This window comes from Eupeodes corollae, chromosome 2 (genome assembly GCF_945859685.1).
Source record: "Eupeodes corollae chromosome 2, idEupCoro1.1, whole genome shotgun sequence".
Taxonomy (NCBI): Eukaryota; Metazoa; Arthropoda; class Insecta; order Diptera; family Syrphidae; genus Eupeodes; species Eupeodes corollae.
The window spans coordinates 137,837,324-137,852,741 of record NC_079148.1 but is presented as its reverse complement, the minus strand read 5'-3'; the positions used below and the strand labels follow the sequence as shown (position 1 = coordinate 137,852,741).

At 35.2% G+C, this 15,418-nt stretch overlaps 2 protein-coding genes across 2 annotated transcripts; one reads left to right on the top strand and one right to left on the bottom strand.

Annotated features, from left to right (window-relative positions):
* Window positions 1-34: 34 nt before the first annotated feature.
* LOC129947067 (transportin-1) lies at window positions 35-11,965 on the bottom strand. Its single transcript, XM_056057502.1, has 10 exons — window positions 11,819-11,965; window positions 11,338-11,448; window positions 6,727-7,242; window positions 5,383-6,654; window positions 5,155-5,325; window positions 4,910-5,081; window positions 4,728-4,823; window positions 4,204-4,279; window positions 253-427; window positions 35-195 (listed from the first exon to the last, which is right to left on the bottom strand). Exons 2-10 carry the CDS (start codon window positions 11,434-11,436, stop codon window positions 88-90), a joined length of 2,685 nt encoding a protein of 894 aa, XP_055913477.1. The 5' UTR covers window positions 11,437-11,448; window positions 11,819-11,965; the 3' UTR covers window positions 35-87.
* A 1,781-nt stretch (window positions 11,966-13,746) lies between these two features.
* On the top strand, window positions 13,747-14,986 carry LOC129945804 (vesicle transport protein USE1). Its single transcript, XM_056055733.1, has 4 exons — window positions 13,747-14,019; window positions 14,082-14,296; window positions 14,363-14,671; window positions 14,736-14,986. Exons 1-4 carry the CDS (start codon window positions 13,877-13,879, stop codon window positions 14,771-14,773), a joined length of 705 nt encoding a protein of 234 aa, XP_055911708.1. The 5' UTR covers window positions 13,747-13,876; the 3' UTR covers window positions 14,774-14,986.
* The last annotated feature ends 432 nt before the right edge of the window (window positions 14,987-15,418 follow it).

The following is a 15,418-nucleotide window of genomic DNA, read 5'->3' as shown; positions in this document are numbered from 1 at the left end:
ACAATATTTTAACAGATGCTGTTTCTTCTATTACCTTGTTGTTGTTGATGTTATATTAGGATTGAGAAGGATGCAAAGCATTTTTGTTTAGATACTGTACATTGCAACAAGACGTTCAGACAGATTTGGGGGGAATTGATCGACAAATCTACGCCAATTTTCTTCCCCGACTTGTGTTTTGAATCCATGAAGAATCTAACAAAGAAAAACGATTTGAAATAAAATGATAAAATTTAATTGAATATAAATTACCTTCTGTATCATTTGATGAAGATCTGCCGGGGGATTTACCCATGATGCAATAGCATCACAGAAGAAGATAAAATCGGGTACCACTCCAGCCGGATGCACTGTAATCATGTGACACATTCCACGGAAAGCAGAATCCTTTTCATCATTGTCTCTTATATGACGCAAAGATGTGCACCTAAATAAGTTAAAATAAAGTAATGTTTATTAAAATAAAAGTCGATTTCGATTGTTCTAAAATTAAATATTTCATTTTTTGTTTTTCAAACATTAATTTTTGGACAGTAACAAAACAACAAAAAAAAATAAAACAAAAGAAGGAAAAAGGGACATTTACAGAAACTGAGAGATATTTAACAAAATTTACGAATAACTATCTACTAGTCATCTTTGAGATAAGTTAAGTTTGTTTTTTGACACATGAATTTTATCCAAGGTACATACACACGTAACAAAGTTAGTTTTGCTTTAGAATAGTGGCAAATTTACCCTAGAACACAGATTAACAATTGTTTTCTTACGTGATGAGTTTGTGCAAGTTTACAGAAAGATTTAACAATACCAAAGAGAGTAAAACTTATCGATTTCACTTATTTTATTTTTAACGAATATTGAACTGGGAAAACACGCGGCAACGTTTAACCGTACTATTTCTGTACTTTTAACTAGATACTTCAGGACGTACCCAATTGTCACGTAGACTAAAATCCTCATCTGTTTGCTTACTCTCTAATATATAACCCTTAGATACATTTATCATTTTTCTAATCTTTCCGTCAGATGTTAACCGAGGAAAATAAGACCAAAAATAGACTTACTTCGAAAAAATTAAGCCAAACTGAATTTTGCTGGAGAGATTGATTTATACGTTTTTATCGCCTCTTATATTCCTTGGGGGAAAAGGGATCAATTAAACTTTTTTAGAAATTACTTTAAGATGTTTTTTTTTTTAAGTTGTAAAGTTGAAATTTGTAGCTCAAAAAAATATAAACCAAATTTATTTGTCTTAAAGTTGACAGATTTGCAGAAAACGGTTGTTTTATGTTTGAACAAATGTTTATTCTTCACCAAATTTATTGCACTTTTGAGTAAATGAACTGAAACCCATTTTCTTGGCCGTTTTTCTCCAAATCTTTCAATAATTGATAATTGGGCTAAAGATTCACTGTTGCCAATAAGAATGCTCATACGGCAGTGTGCCCTCCATAGATAATTGTTCCTTATTTTGGAATGTCCCAAATATCTGTCACTGGTGAATTATCACTTCTTTGCCCTAGACTTTAGAGTACCCTGTACCAAATAAAGTTAGACGTTATTGTTCTTGCCCAGCTCATTTAGTCTGCCAATGCCATACACCAGTTTTTAGTTGATTGAATATAAGCTTATAGCTTAACCTGATGGCAACATTTTTTGTTTTTGTAGTGCATTTCCAATATTTACTTCTGCCTAGAATATGCTCGTAAACTGACTTCTGCAGCACTTAAGAGGGTCATCCCATGTGATGGGTTCAAAAAATCGATTTTTCGTTCATAAATTGCTAGTTTCTAGAATACGGTAGTAAAGGGATTTTTCAAAATTCGTAGTAGTTTTAAAGATACTACGTCGCGCCGTTAAAAAAGATAAAACAAATAAAAGAATTGGTGGAAAAGGACCAGGTAAACTTACTGATAAAGTTATTCAGGAAATCTTTAATGAAGGTTTTGAAGGTAATTTGAAAGTAATGTCGGTTATGGAATGCCCTAAAGGCCGCGAAGCCCATACTTATGTTGAGAAACGTAATGAAAAGCGAATTTCACGATCTGAGCGGCGCGTAAGTGATGCTGTTAAACAAGCCAGAATTGATTGAAGACCTGAACAATCTGCTTTGAAAGAGCTTCAAGAAGAAGAGGAAGGAATACTCAATGGACCAGACATCGCCGATTGAAGAAGACTTGAAACTTTAGTCGAGTTTTTCTCAAAACTGTGTTTTTCAAACTTTCCTCCATCGTATCTCAAAAACGGCTTGACCGAATGACTTGAAACTTGTTGGGTTGAATTCAGCACATGTAAACGCATAGAATAAACTATCGACAAGCAAAAATTCGCGACTTTTTTTTTCAAATGTCTCCCAAAAGTCCAATTTTTGGTATATTCATTTGATGATAGTTCATTCTATGCATTTAGGCTCACAAATTAAAACGACGTTTACTTTTTTTGTTTTAGATAAGCAAATGGATCCAAGACAAATGAGGGAGTTGGTTGTGGTGTGTACTCAGAAAAGCTTAATCTAAGCATCTCATTCCGCCTCCCTAATCATTGTAGCGTCTTTCAAGCGGAAATTTTAGCGATTTAAGAGGTTCTCTCCTGGCTAAGAGAAAACGTGATATCAACTTCTGATATCTGCATCTTCTCTGACAGTCAGGCTGCTATCAAATCCCTTGACGGTGTCTCAACCAAGTCTTTAACGGCCCTCGATTGTCGATCGTCTCTTATGGAGATGGCGCAGCAATTTAACATTCACCTCTGTTGGGTGCCGGGCCACAGAGACATCACAGGAAATTGCAGAGCCGATGAACTCGCTAAAAATGGAACCGTCATACCTATTTTACCTGAAAGGGAGATGATGAGTATACCGATAGCTACATGTAAACTTATGCTAAAAGAAACAGCTTTTTCGATAGCAAATTCTAGATGTCACAATTTACCAACATGCGCAGCGACAAAACTCATATGGACCTAAAGCGCTCTAAAGACTTGTTATCTTAAAGCAGACTTCATATTAGCTCCCTAATAGGTGTCCTTACGGGACACTATCTTATAGGCAGACACGCAATACGACTTGGTGTAGCCTCAAATGACTTCTGTAGGAGCTGGATGGACGAAGAAGAAGAGAAAACAATCTCTCTTCTCCTCTGCACTTTCCCTGCTCTTTCACTCAGACGCAAACTTCATCTGGGGGACTACTTTTTTGATAATCCCAGTGAACCAGCTAAAAAGGATATAAAATATCTTCTTCGCTTTATAAAAAGCTCAAAATGGTTCGACTAGTGAGAAGTAATTCTCTAGATTCATGTGGTATCACAATGGGCCTTTCGCTTGGCCTAAGTGTGTGGATTTTACCCTTACCTAACCTAACCTAAGCCAATCAGCCGCAATCGTGGAGGGGAGGAAGTGCGAGCCCATTTTTTCCAGGTGGATTTGTTCACACCGGTGTAACTCGTGTTCTTTACAATATTTATGCTCTCGAACTATGTTAATAAATGATAATAAACTTAATGAAGTTGTATCTATTTACTGGTAGTAAAAAAATCCTAAAAATTCCTTAAAATACAGGCTGTCACATGGGATGACCATCTTAATAGTGGTTGGTGCAGTTCACATTTTCACCTACCCACTCTTTCTTGGAACATATCTAAGTTTTAACATTTAAAAATGGTTATGATGTTTTTTGTACATGAACCTACATTTATCAAAATTAATTTGCAATAAAGTATATTTGACTAACTTTAAGATCCCCTTACTTTTCCTTTTTATTTTAGGGCGTATAAATAAAGCGCTGAGCCAAAAATCAGCTTTGTCTGAGTTTCTTTGAAGTGAAAATCTATTTCTCCTGAACTATGTTGAATTCTAGGCGTAGTAAAATATATTTAAAATATAATTATTTGTTTGGCTTTCTTGTTCTTTCTTCGGAATTCACTTTTACATTGTTTAATAAACTAACTATTTTTTTAAAAAGAAATTGAATTGCATCTACAATTCAAGAAAATGGAACACAAAACTTTCAAACAGTTTACACAACAAAAAAAAAAGTTTATAAAGGAAGGAAAACAAGGGAAAAAGTGCATTCATCAAAGTGTTTGTTTTGTTATGTGTTAGAATTATGAAATTTTAAAAATTAAATATCAAACAAAATTAATACACAATAAAATATAATATGAGACAAAAATAAAAAAATAATTAGAAATTGTTACACACCACTGTCGTACAAATTCTGGCAAATAAGGAGCCACTTCAACGGGGCACACATAACCTAGACGACCGATTGTTATAGCTAAAAACAACAAAAAGAAAGAAAATAATATGTATATACATAAAAATATCACATAAAATTAAACAAACAACATATTTATGATAAAAAATATATATCTTAGTTTTTGATTTTTCTTTGATAACAAAACAGTTATTTTTTTTAACTATAAATATAAATAAAGGAAAAAAATTGATTTTACTAAAATTATGTTTACTATTTACGCGAATTATCTGTTAGAATATTCAAAAATGAATTAAAAAGTTGGTTCCTTTTTTTTGTACACATTTTTCATTTGATATTATAATAATAACATTAATTAACCAGATGACCTGTTTCAAACAAAACCAAACAGTTAACAAATATAAATAATTGTGAAACACGTTTTATAAAATAAAATAATTATAACACAGTATATATGTTGTAAGTTACATAATTTATTTATGAATTGTTGACATTTTATGGAGCTTACCTGTGTTCTCCAAAAGAGTTTTTGGCGTATTAGGACGGTTGATTATGACGAATAGTTCTTTTAATACAAGATGAATGTATTGCCTTGTTTCCTCTCCTATATCAAAAAAAAGGAAAAGAATTTTAAAGAATTATTTATTAATAATGAATTGAAGTGAATAAATTGTTTGTGTTGCGTCATACCTAATTTCATGCAAATTTCACCAATTGCCCATGTTGCATTATTGCACACCGAAATAAAGTCGGGGTTTAAGTTCTGTCCCAAAATTGGGAAAAAGTCTGACATAAATGGATGGACGTGTTGGAAACAGGCTTTTGTCAAGTCTCCAAGCAATGCAAAAGACGACTGTCGTACCTTTAAAGAAATATTGTTTTTTTTTCATTCATTCTTTCCCTTAGCTGTTTTAATTTGAAACAAAAATACATACCTCTGGTAGTGCGTCTTGCATGCATTGATAGAGCAATTGCATTATATTACTGTTTGCTACTAATGCCTCAATGTGACCATCAAGTCCTTCGGCTAATCCCGATAGTAAATCAAGTGCCACAATCATTCGCTCTTTATCTGGTTGATCAAATCCTGGATTTGATTTACAAGCCTTTTGAAAATTAAAACAAATAGAAATATATTCCACATTGAAAGTTAAGAAAATTACCATATCCTGATTGATGGTCTGTTCAATTAGGGAAATGCATCGTCTGTATACAGGCTCGCAATATGGCAGAAAACCAGATTGTAGTGCTGTAGCTATGCTCGACAAACACTCCAATAAAGGAAACAGGTCTTTATCGTCGTCTTTCAACAAATTCCACTTTTCTATCAGCGGTGGCATCAAAATATTTATATACTCAGGAGTATTTAGATGATGCCCCACAGAATCGGCCAAAGTACCCACAGCATCATACAGAATCAATAAGTTCTTGTGTTGATATTTTGAAAACGCATAGACCAAGGTTTTGAGAATGTATTCCAAGTATGGGACCAGTTCAGTGCAGGCTTCCTCCTCGAGTGTAGCAAAAGCCGAACATGCCGCTTCCTGCACTCTCTTGTTTGAATCCAATATTCTCTTCAGCAGTTCTTCCATCAAAGGCTTAAGATATTGATCGTGGGGCTGATTGACAACCCAATTGGCATATCGCGACAATGTCCAGCAGGTTATGGAACGAACAAGTGCTTTCTTGTCGGACAAGCAGCTTATCAGGAACGGTATCAACTCGGGTAGATGCGGGATCATGCCTTGCATACAACCTTCGGCAATAGCTCCAAGAGCCAGGACACCACTCTCTTTGATTACCCACTCTTGATGGAATAAAGTTTCTTTTAGAATTGGCAAAACGATGGGCAGGCATTCCTCGCGGAAAACATTTGCCAGAACATCGAGTGCGGCGGCACTACACTTCCTCAAATTCCATTCAGATAACGAACTGTCATCGTCCAAGCCATCATCGAACTCATCGTCATCATCATCAACTCCATCCCCACCACCGACACCACCACTCGTAGCTGCAATCGTATGAGTACGGGATTTGTGGAACCTAGGGCGAATGTCTTCCTCGCGATCCGGCACCATGTCATCTTCTTCAACATTGCCTTTGAGTAGAATAATGTCGATTTCTGAATAACGCATTCCACGAACCAAAACTGGCGCCAACTGTGGCAAATACGGAGTGAGGACTTCTTTGCATATGTTCTGTTCGGCCAGGGATAGCCAAAACTCGGATGCTTCCAAAGCAACACCTTCATCAGAATCTTGTGTTCGCATGAGCATGTACTCAATGATCTGTCCCATGTGTGGTTGGAGACGATCCATTCGGACTTCAAGCAACATAACTAAACCGTGGCATACATTTTTTCGCACTTCGTGGTCGTCATCCGAGGACAGATTAAAAAGATTTTCAATAAATGTGTCTATATGCAGCATTAGAGCCTAAATAACAAAATTCAAATTTGTTTTGAATTATATTTTTTCCTATAAATGAAAAAACAAAAAATCATTTACCTGAGAGCGGTTGATAATAAATTGATTAATGCAGGCGATAGCATGGGAACGAATTTTAGGACTGCTATGACTGAAATATTGCAAAAATTTCGGAATCATAACATTTAAGGGGCGATTGAGAACGGCACTGTCCAATATATCAGCTGAGTCTTCACAAATCTTTTGTAGTGCACTGAAAGCACCCTCACAGACATTATAGTCCTGTGAATCGAGCATCTCACATAGTGCTGGTAAAAGTTGTGGCCAATTTTGGAGCCCTCCATTGCTTGCAATTGTTGTAATTAGAATACCGACTGTTGCTCGAATTAATGCTGATGGATCACCAACTGCCTGTAGACACTCTTGTTTAATGTATTCCAATATTTCTGGCTGCAAACTACTTCCATGAAGGCGAATATTGTTTTTAAGAATCAAACCGCTTAAAGATCGAGTTGGCTCATCTTCAGATTTAAGTTTAGTGAGTACATAAATGAGATAGTTATTGAAGTCCGGATATTGATTGAGTTCCTCGAGTTTCTGTTAAATTTTAGTATAAATAAAAAATAATCAAAAGATATAATAAACTACGTGGATTTTTATGGATGGTTTTAGCAAGAACTATTTTATTCATAAAGCACAGCTTTTATATTGCAAACGCGTTAAGGACAAATTATGTCGAGTTTACGGTTTAAAATAATTCATTAATTATTTGAGAATGATATTAAAGTGAGAGACTGCCATGTCCTTTTCTGATCGAGTCTCTAGTAACTATGATGCCTGCATTAAGCATTGAAAGCCAGTGGCAACATTGCCTTGCAGCCATCAGAGTGCCGCCTCTGAAGTGCTAGGTTTCACACGGCCCCAACAGCGAAACCCCTGGTTTGACGACGAATGCCGGCAAGCGAACGCAGCGAAACAAGAGCCATACAAAACAGCGCTGCACAGAAGGACCAGAGCTGCTCGCGAGCTCTACGAGAAGAAGAGGAGAGAGGAACACCGGCTTCTTGTATGGAAAAAAAGAGAGCACGAGAAAAAAACCTCCAAAGGGTATGTTGAGAATATGGAAAGACCACTTCTCCAAATTATATAACGGCGATGACGACCCGAATACCGCTGTAAGGGAGATAGAACCACTCAACCTAGGCGACGCAGATGAACAATTCCGCCTACCTAGACGAAGTGAAGATAGCTATATCTAAACTGAAGTCAAACAAAGCTGCTGGGGCTGACGGCATCGCTGCCGAACTATTCAAAGCAGCAGACGATGACTTGATAGGGAGCATGCACTAACTAAATTATGGTCGGGAGGAAGCATGCCGGATGAGTGGAATCTCAGCATAGTTTGCCCAATACATAAAAAAGGAGACCCTCTAAATTGCGCCAACTACAGAGGCATCAGTCTTATCAGTGTGGCTTCAGACCAGGAAAGTCCACTATCGACCAAATATTCACACTACGGCAGATCTTGGAAAAAACCCTGGAGCTTCAAATCGATACCCACCATCTCTTTATCGATTTTAAAGCCGCGTATGACAGCATCTATAGGGAAGAGCTCTACCGAGCAATGTCTAGTTTTGGCATCCCTGTCAAACTTATCCGTTTGTGCAGAATGACGATGGAGAATGCACGCTGTTCTATCAAGTTCGGAAAAGATCTCACCGATGCATTTGTTTTAAAAAAAGGTTTTAGACAAGTCGATGCACTGTCATGCGGATTTTCCAACATCGTACTGGAAAGAATTGTGCAAAACTCAACCTTCAACTCTAGATTCACAATCTTCCAAAGGTTCATCCAATTACTGGTATACGCAGATGATATTGACATAATTATAAGATTAAAGCGTGATGTCAGTAGTGTTCTTGAGCATTGCGACGGAAGCGAAGAAGATGGGATTAGTGGTCAATGAGGGCAAGACCAAGTATATGCTGTCATCAAAAAAGGACACTGAACGACGACGTCTTGGACAAAACGTCACCATGGACAGCTATAACGTTGAGGTAGTTAAAGACTTTGTCTACCTAGGCACCGCTATTAATACAGACAACGACACCAGCGCTGAAATCAAACGAAGAATAACTCTTGCAAATCGCTGCTTCTTTGGACTTAGAAGGCAATTGAGAAGTTAAGTCCTCTATCGAGCATCTAAAATCACCATCTATAAGACACTCATCATCCTGGTTCTCATTTATGGCGCTGAGGCCTGGACCCTGTCAAAGAAAGATGAGAACGTCTTAGGATGCTTCGAGAGAAAAATTCTTCGGGTTATTTTTGGTCACGTACCTATAGATGGAGAAGAAGATATAACGACGAACTGTACGGGCTGTACAGCGACACTGACCTAGTTAGCAGAATTAAAGCCCAACGGCTTAGATGGCTGGGTCATATAGAGCGAATAGACATCAACGCTCCACCCCGGAAGGTCTTCAAATCCAATCCTGAGGGACGGCGCAGTAGAGGAAGACCGCGACTCTGGTGGCGCACTCAGGTGGGGGAAGACCTAAACCAACTTGGCGTGCGAAACTGGAGACAGCTAGCTAGGGACCGAGCTGGCTGGATACGCACCTTAAGTAAGTAAGTAAGATATTAAAGTGAGAAATTTGAAGACTGACGAACTGGGATCTGGGATAAACATGGGACAATCTGCAATGTGGTATGTATTTGATACATCTAGTTTACACATCGTACATAGTCAAATTGTGTGCTTTGCAAGGATTTTGCATTCATAGTGAACTTTTCCACTTTGCATTGTGTATGAGACTCATCTCTTGTGGTATCACACCCAAAAAATATGTTGAGATTATTGTATTCCTCATGAAATTGCGATTGCTGTGCGTTGGTTGAAAAATAGCTTCAGTGTGCCTCTCTAAGCTAACTTAATAGAATATTTTGTGAGCAACTTATTTCCAATATATTAGATCTTAAAAAAAGCACAGTCTATTAGCACATAAGATGTTCTTTCCGATAGGATTTTCGAAAGACTATTATTCGGTAGCTCCAAGAATTTAGATATATGTAAATGGAAAATGCCGTTTAAGGGTTTAAGGTAGAATATAGCATCGCACATTCAAGTTCAATAGAACTTTTCTGATTTTTTTTATTTATTCTTAAAAAGATGAACCTAAAAGCTTAAAAAGAGAATCACTTCCTTTCCTACTGCCCTTGGCTTATGGTTAGTACCTATAATTTTCAAAGGCCTGGATTGAATGCCTGCCTGTGTGACCTTATGTATTTTTTTAGGGCTTCTTGCGAGGAACTAAAAATTCATCAAGATAGGAGTTGAGATTCAGTAGGTCTCCTCTATCCTTGAGTCTCACATAGAACTAATTTAGAGTTGTAAGGCACAAGGCTCTGGTTCTTTAAGAGTATAAGTGCCGCTAAATTGACATGAATATTTAGAGTAAGGTCCTTCAAAAATATTCGTTTTAAGTCAAACGATCGATTCGAAAGCTTCACTTTTTCAAGCTTTAAAACATGAACAGTGGACACCCTAACGAGCGTATGAAAGTTAACGGACACGATACAACCGAATGGCACTGGGCAAGAATTTGTGTTTTCAACAGATGTCTAGGCGATGTGGAATGAATGAATATCGAAGGCCCTGCCGGCAATATATTCAAATTCAACACTAAGCCAGAAGGAACGAGAAACAAAAGCTGTTCTCATCATAACTTTTTATATGTACAATAGTTTTCTCTTTAACTTATTTTATAACGTTTATTTTGGAACAATTACAAAATATTACGACACTCCATCAATAAAAATTGCTTTCCAATGAGAACCATCATACCCATAATGCGTCAATTAAATTAATGTAGGTCATGTGCACAAAGAGAAGAAGCCAGTGTCGGCCTTGCACGAATATTCTATGTTGCTTAAACCTGTTTAAATAAACAAATGCACACGATTTGCCTTATTGCTGCCATCTACCATACCTAGCAAGATGAAAGTTATTACAACTGATCGAAAAATGTCTTCAAGGTTATGCGACAAGGTATGATTGTTGTGCCTATACAAACTCTTTGACGGTGATGTTTTGTTTAAAGAACACCTATTTTCCAAGGGATTCATATAGGTGCATTTTTGCTGTGATTGTTATCCACGTTTACAATTAACAGAATGTCTTTACCATAATTTTATTTTATTTAATTAAATCAGAGCCCAAAATCCTAAACTTACAAATCACTTGCTTTAAAAAAAAAGAATTCTTAAAAATTCTATCTACTTAGTTCTTGACCTAAAAAAAATTCAATAGCTTTGTCAGACTAGTATCTATGTCTGCTCAAAAAGTCTTTTAATACCATTCTCTTATAATGAAAGGCGAATTGAAGGGAAGTCACGTACCAACCATCATTTTACTTTGCATTTAAACGCACTCGAAAAAAAGAAATCCACGTATTCTTGTATCGTTACTTACAAAACTAATTAATATTATTTTCTTGAATATACATAAATACACAAAATTTACAATATCACTCCCTACCGCTCATGGCTTATGCAAAAAGCCAAAATTAAAAATTCTTATAATATATTGAACTTCGATCAGCTTGGTGACTTTTTTTATGAATAAAAATGCATTAATTTTCTAGATAATTCATATGAATACATAATAAGAAGACTTTTTGTCTTTCTTACCATTTGGACAGCTAATTGTGTAGCGGTGTCTGGAGATTGAGACTCCTTCAGAATCGTAATGATCTGCTGCAAGCCCTCGGTCTGTGGTTCCCACGTCATTTTGATATTTGTCTGGAAAAGTTCGGTTTCTTTTAGTTACTTTTTGTTTTATACAAAAATATTTATAATTTTAAAGGTTTTTTTTTTTGTTATAAAAGTACTAAAATATATTTTTCTCTTTTTCAAACAAAAATGTAAAAATTCGTTCGTATATTTCGGGGAAATTTGTTTAAAAGGTTTTTTCTTCTCAATGAGAAAAGAAGTTTTTTTTATCTCACTCTAACTACAATCTTATAGTATGGTTTGCTCTTTTTTTTACATACAAATTTCACCAACGAAAGTGGCTTTGGTTCACATGAAATCTGATGACTTTTTTTTCTTCAGACAGATGTGTTTTAAGGATACAATAAAGAACTTTTTTAGGACAATTTAAAACACCCACCTCCAAATCTTTTTGTAAAAAATTAATTGCACCCTTTGAGTTTAATAAATTTAAAGTTTTTTTCACTGAAATTGAATTGATTTTCAATGGAAAAATTTCAAAAGTTGAAGACTCGCAGAGAGGACCTCGTTCGCTTTTGTCTTGTGTGATAAATTTAAAGGGATTTTTGTGTAATGTGGTGAATAGAAATATGACATTTTTCTGAGAATGCAAATGGTGGCCAAATGGTGTGTTCAGAGAAAATGGTAAGAGCGCGTTCACACTCGAACTTTGTTCAAAGTTGGGTATGTTTTTCGTTGTAGGACCTTAATCGGTTATTAGGCTTACCCAGAGGCTTCACAAGAGTAAAATCCAATCCAAGTTCTCTTCCGCAATCCATTGTTTTTTTTGACTGGGTATATTATGTCTTGCCATGACCAATCTCAAATGTCACAACCTCAAATGAAATTAGAAACGGTTAATCTGTTGTTTACTTTTTTGTTTATTTACCTTTAGTGTCGGTAGTTATTGTTTTTTTTACAAAATTTCAAACAAATTATATAAAAAAAATGCCTTTGAGTAAACAAAAACTAGCCTTTCGAAAAATTAATACTGGTTAAGAAGCTGGAGGAACTACAACAGCCAACTATTCAAGAGTAGTTTTGAGTGAATCTATTTCTCAAAGTAAGGAACTTCATGATTTGGAGGCGCACCTACTCAAGGACTTACTAGGAGAGGAGGATGCAGACTAAAATAATTTTTTAGGATATCGGTCGACAGCTTTGAAGCTGTTTTGTGCCTAGTAAAGATAACTTTTAATTAATGAATTTTGGCACTCGACTTCAAAAAGACTGTAGAAAATGGACACTCACCAATACATAAAGCACAAACGTGCTTGGACTGGATGTTGGATTGTTGGTCTCTTTTGGATTATCTGAGGACAGGCCGATAGCCTGCCTGGAAATGTTCAATGGAGATCCCAAGTTAGAACCCCCTTGAATCTTGCCTAACCGCGTAATTGGGGAAGTTTCTTTTACATATGTTTCAAATTAGCAGTGAGTGTGAAAAAACATTCTCGTTTTAATATTTGTTAGGATTCAAAAAGTGATCTAGACTTTCACTGTATCCTATTTTTTTTAAAGATATTTGTTTCGATTCACTATAGACGTCTACTACAATTTTTGTTTGGTTTAATGTAACTTTAGAAACAAGGTTTTTTGGATCTAAACTTTCTTCTTCACGTCACTTCGATAATCGTATTTACACTTGTACATTCATCAAGAAGTCTGAATCAAAAAAGTTTGGTGAGCGAAGTTCCATTTATTTGGTCCTAACAAAATTGGAGAAAAATATCAAGTTTACTATTATTGTGTGCTTTTAATGTCAAAAAGTGAAGCTTTGAAAATTAATGAAAAACAGGAATAGATGTTTCTACACCCTTAAATTACAATAAATAAAATTTATTTTTGTGAAATATGTCTCATCAGGAAAAGACAAACAAATTTAAAAATAAAATAGAATTTGAATTAAATGATGGATATATTTCTTGGAGCACTAATTTAAAAAATAAAATAAAAGTTGAATTAAATGATGGATAGATTTCTTGGAGTGACAGATTCTAAAGATTACCTATTTTTTTGTCAATTTCATGAAATTAAAGGATATTCAAAGAGTGCTTAACCTTTCAAAAACTCTTTATCCGGTAACCTTCACATCTTTGATAATTTTTTTTACAAACTTTCATCACAGTTGAAAGTTGTTTGGAATTTTGCACGCTTCATTAAATCGTTACAAACAAATGTATTTCTTACTGAATGTTATCATTTCATTTTGAAACCACCCCGAGCTAATTTACCTACCTAACTTCATTGAGGTGAATTTCCATGACAATTGTGCAAAAAAATTCCTTTCGATGGGAAATTTCATAATCCAGCTGTTAATGACGTGCCAAAATATAAAGAAAAGAAGTAAAATACATTTCAGTTCGGATTTTAGAAAGAGGCTTCTTCAATCTTGAAATAGAATTAGAATATTTTTACTAATTAGCTATACTAGTTTTTAAGTACTAACTCTCGCAACATGGTAACCAAATTAGAAATTAATTTGCGCAGCTTATTAGTGACTTGTGAGGAACTAGTAAAAGATGAAACAAATTTCTGGAGACTTAAGAAATTCATCAAATCCATGGATGTTATGATCGAGGAACTCCAAGAATACGAAGAGTACAATGACTGAAATATTGATTTGTAATTGCTAATGAAATTCCTTATTTAATTTGCTATAGTGCAAGAACATTGTCATCTATTTCTGATTACTGTAAAAGACTGCAAAACCTCAAAACCCAAACAAACTACATAGACAGCCCACCGCTGCTCACAACTGAGAGCTCCCACAGCCACAATCGAATGGCAGCAGAAAATGTTGATGATGTTATCAGGGAAGTTCGCCAGCTACAAAACTCCAAACACTATTCTGATATTCGGAAAGAACTAATAAATGGTGAGCCAAATAATTCTATATTTTCTTTGTACAAGTTTTATGGCGGGTGATTTATTATGTACCTAGATGATAACCTGCGCTCACGAAAGCCCAAAGAACAAGGACAATCTAATGAAGCTTTAAAATACCACAACGATGTCCAGGAAAAAATCACAGAGCACATGCTCTCCCTCACACGGAGCCTTAAAGAGCAAACCGAAACGGCCAATCGAATTATTAAGCGAGATACCGAAGTTGTTTCAAGATCCACAAATATGACCGATAAGAATATAAATTCTTTGGTAAAAGAGAACGAAAAGTTGCAGGAGCACTCACGGAATGCTTGGAAATGTTGGACATTTCTAATGTTCGGTTCAGTTATATTTATTTTTATTGGTAATTATTTTTTAATTCTGTAATATATTTGAAAATTATTAAGTATTTTTTATTAATTTTACAGGTATGGTATTATTCATGAAAATTGTGAAGAAAACATAAGGACTACGGATATTTTTCTTTTCGAGAATTGGCTTTGGCATTTGGTTTGGATGAACGATCAAAATACCTATCATTCCCTAGGCAGTGTTTTTCTTTGAAACACAATGTTTATTTTTATTTTGTCTGCTTTTATGTTTAGTCGCTTAATTTAAATGTAAATTCTTTTGAACCATAAATAAATAGGTCAGAATACCTTATTTTCTTCTATTTATAGATGTGCATGTACATTCAATTATTAAAGACTATTTTTGCCTGTCTATGTAATATTTATGAAAAATTCGACCAGAATGTTACCTGATGTAAATTTCCACAACGTCCCAATCATTTAAATAAGTCAAACAGAACAAAAAGTCCATTGAAGTTCCCATGATTGAGGCGATGAATATTTATGAAAGAGATTAAATATATTTTGAGAAAGATGATTTGTGCTAATTTGATGTATTTTCAATATTTTTCAAAACTTATTGATTGAAAAATCCTCCGAGTACATCTAGAGGTTAAGTCTTATTCTGTGAAGCTCTCAGATGATACGTTCTGAAACACCTTTACGTTCATTTTGATTCTAGATGAGTGTCAAATAAAAAACAGACTTGAAATGATTTCTTACAATATCACAGAAAATATTTTTTAATTTATTGATTGTTA

What these genes read in the sequence shown, in the direction of transcription:
- LOC129947067 (XM_056057502.1), bottom strand. Translation starts at nt 11,436, where the DNA reads ATGACGTGGGAACCACAGACCGAGGGCTTGCAGCAGATCATTACGATT. An exon ending in CACAATTAGCTGTCCAAATG is followed by an intron (nt 7,243 to 11,337) that starts GTAAGAAAGACA and finishes AAAATTTAACAG; the next exon opens with AAACTCGAGGAACTCAATCA. An exon ending in AACTCTTTTGGAGAACACAG is followed by an intron (nt 4,280 to 4,727) that starts GTAAGCTCCATA and finishes TGTTGTTTTTAG; the next exon opens with CTATAACAATCGGTCGTCTA.
- LOC129945804 (XM_056055733.1), top strand. Translation starts at nt 13,877, where the DNA reads ATGGTAACCAAATTAGAAATTAATTTGCGCAGCTTATTAGTGACTTGT. An exon ending in GAACTCCAAGAATACGAAGA is followed by an intron (nt 14,020 to 14,081) that starts GTACAATGACTG and finishes AATTTGCTATAG; the next exon opens with TGCAAGAACATTGTCATCTA. An exon ending in TCGGAAAGAACTAATAAATG is followed by an intron (nt 14,297 to 14,362) that starts GTGAGCCAAATA and finishes TTATGTACCTAG; the next exon opens with ATGATAACCTGCGCTCACGA.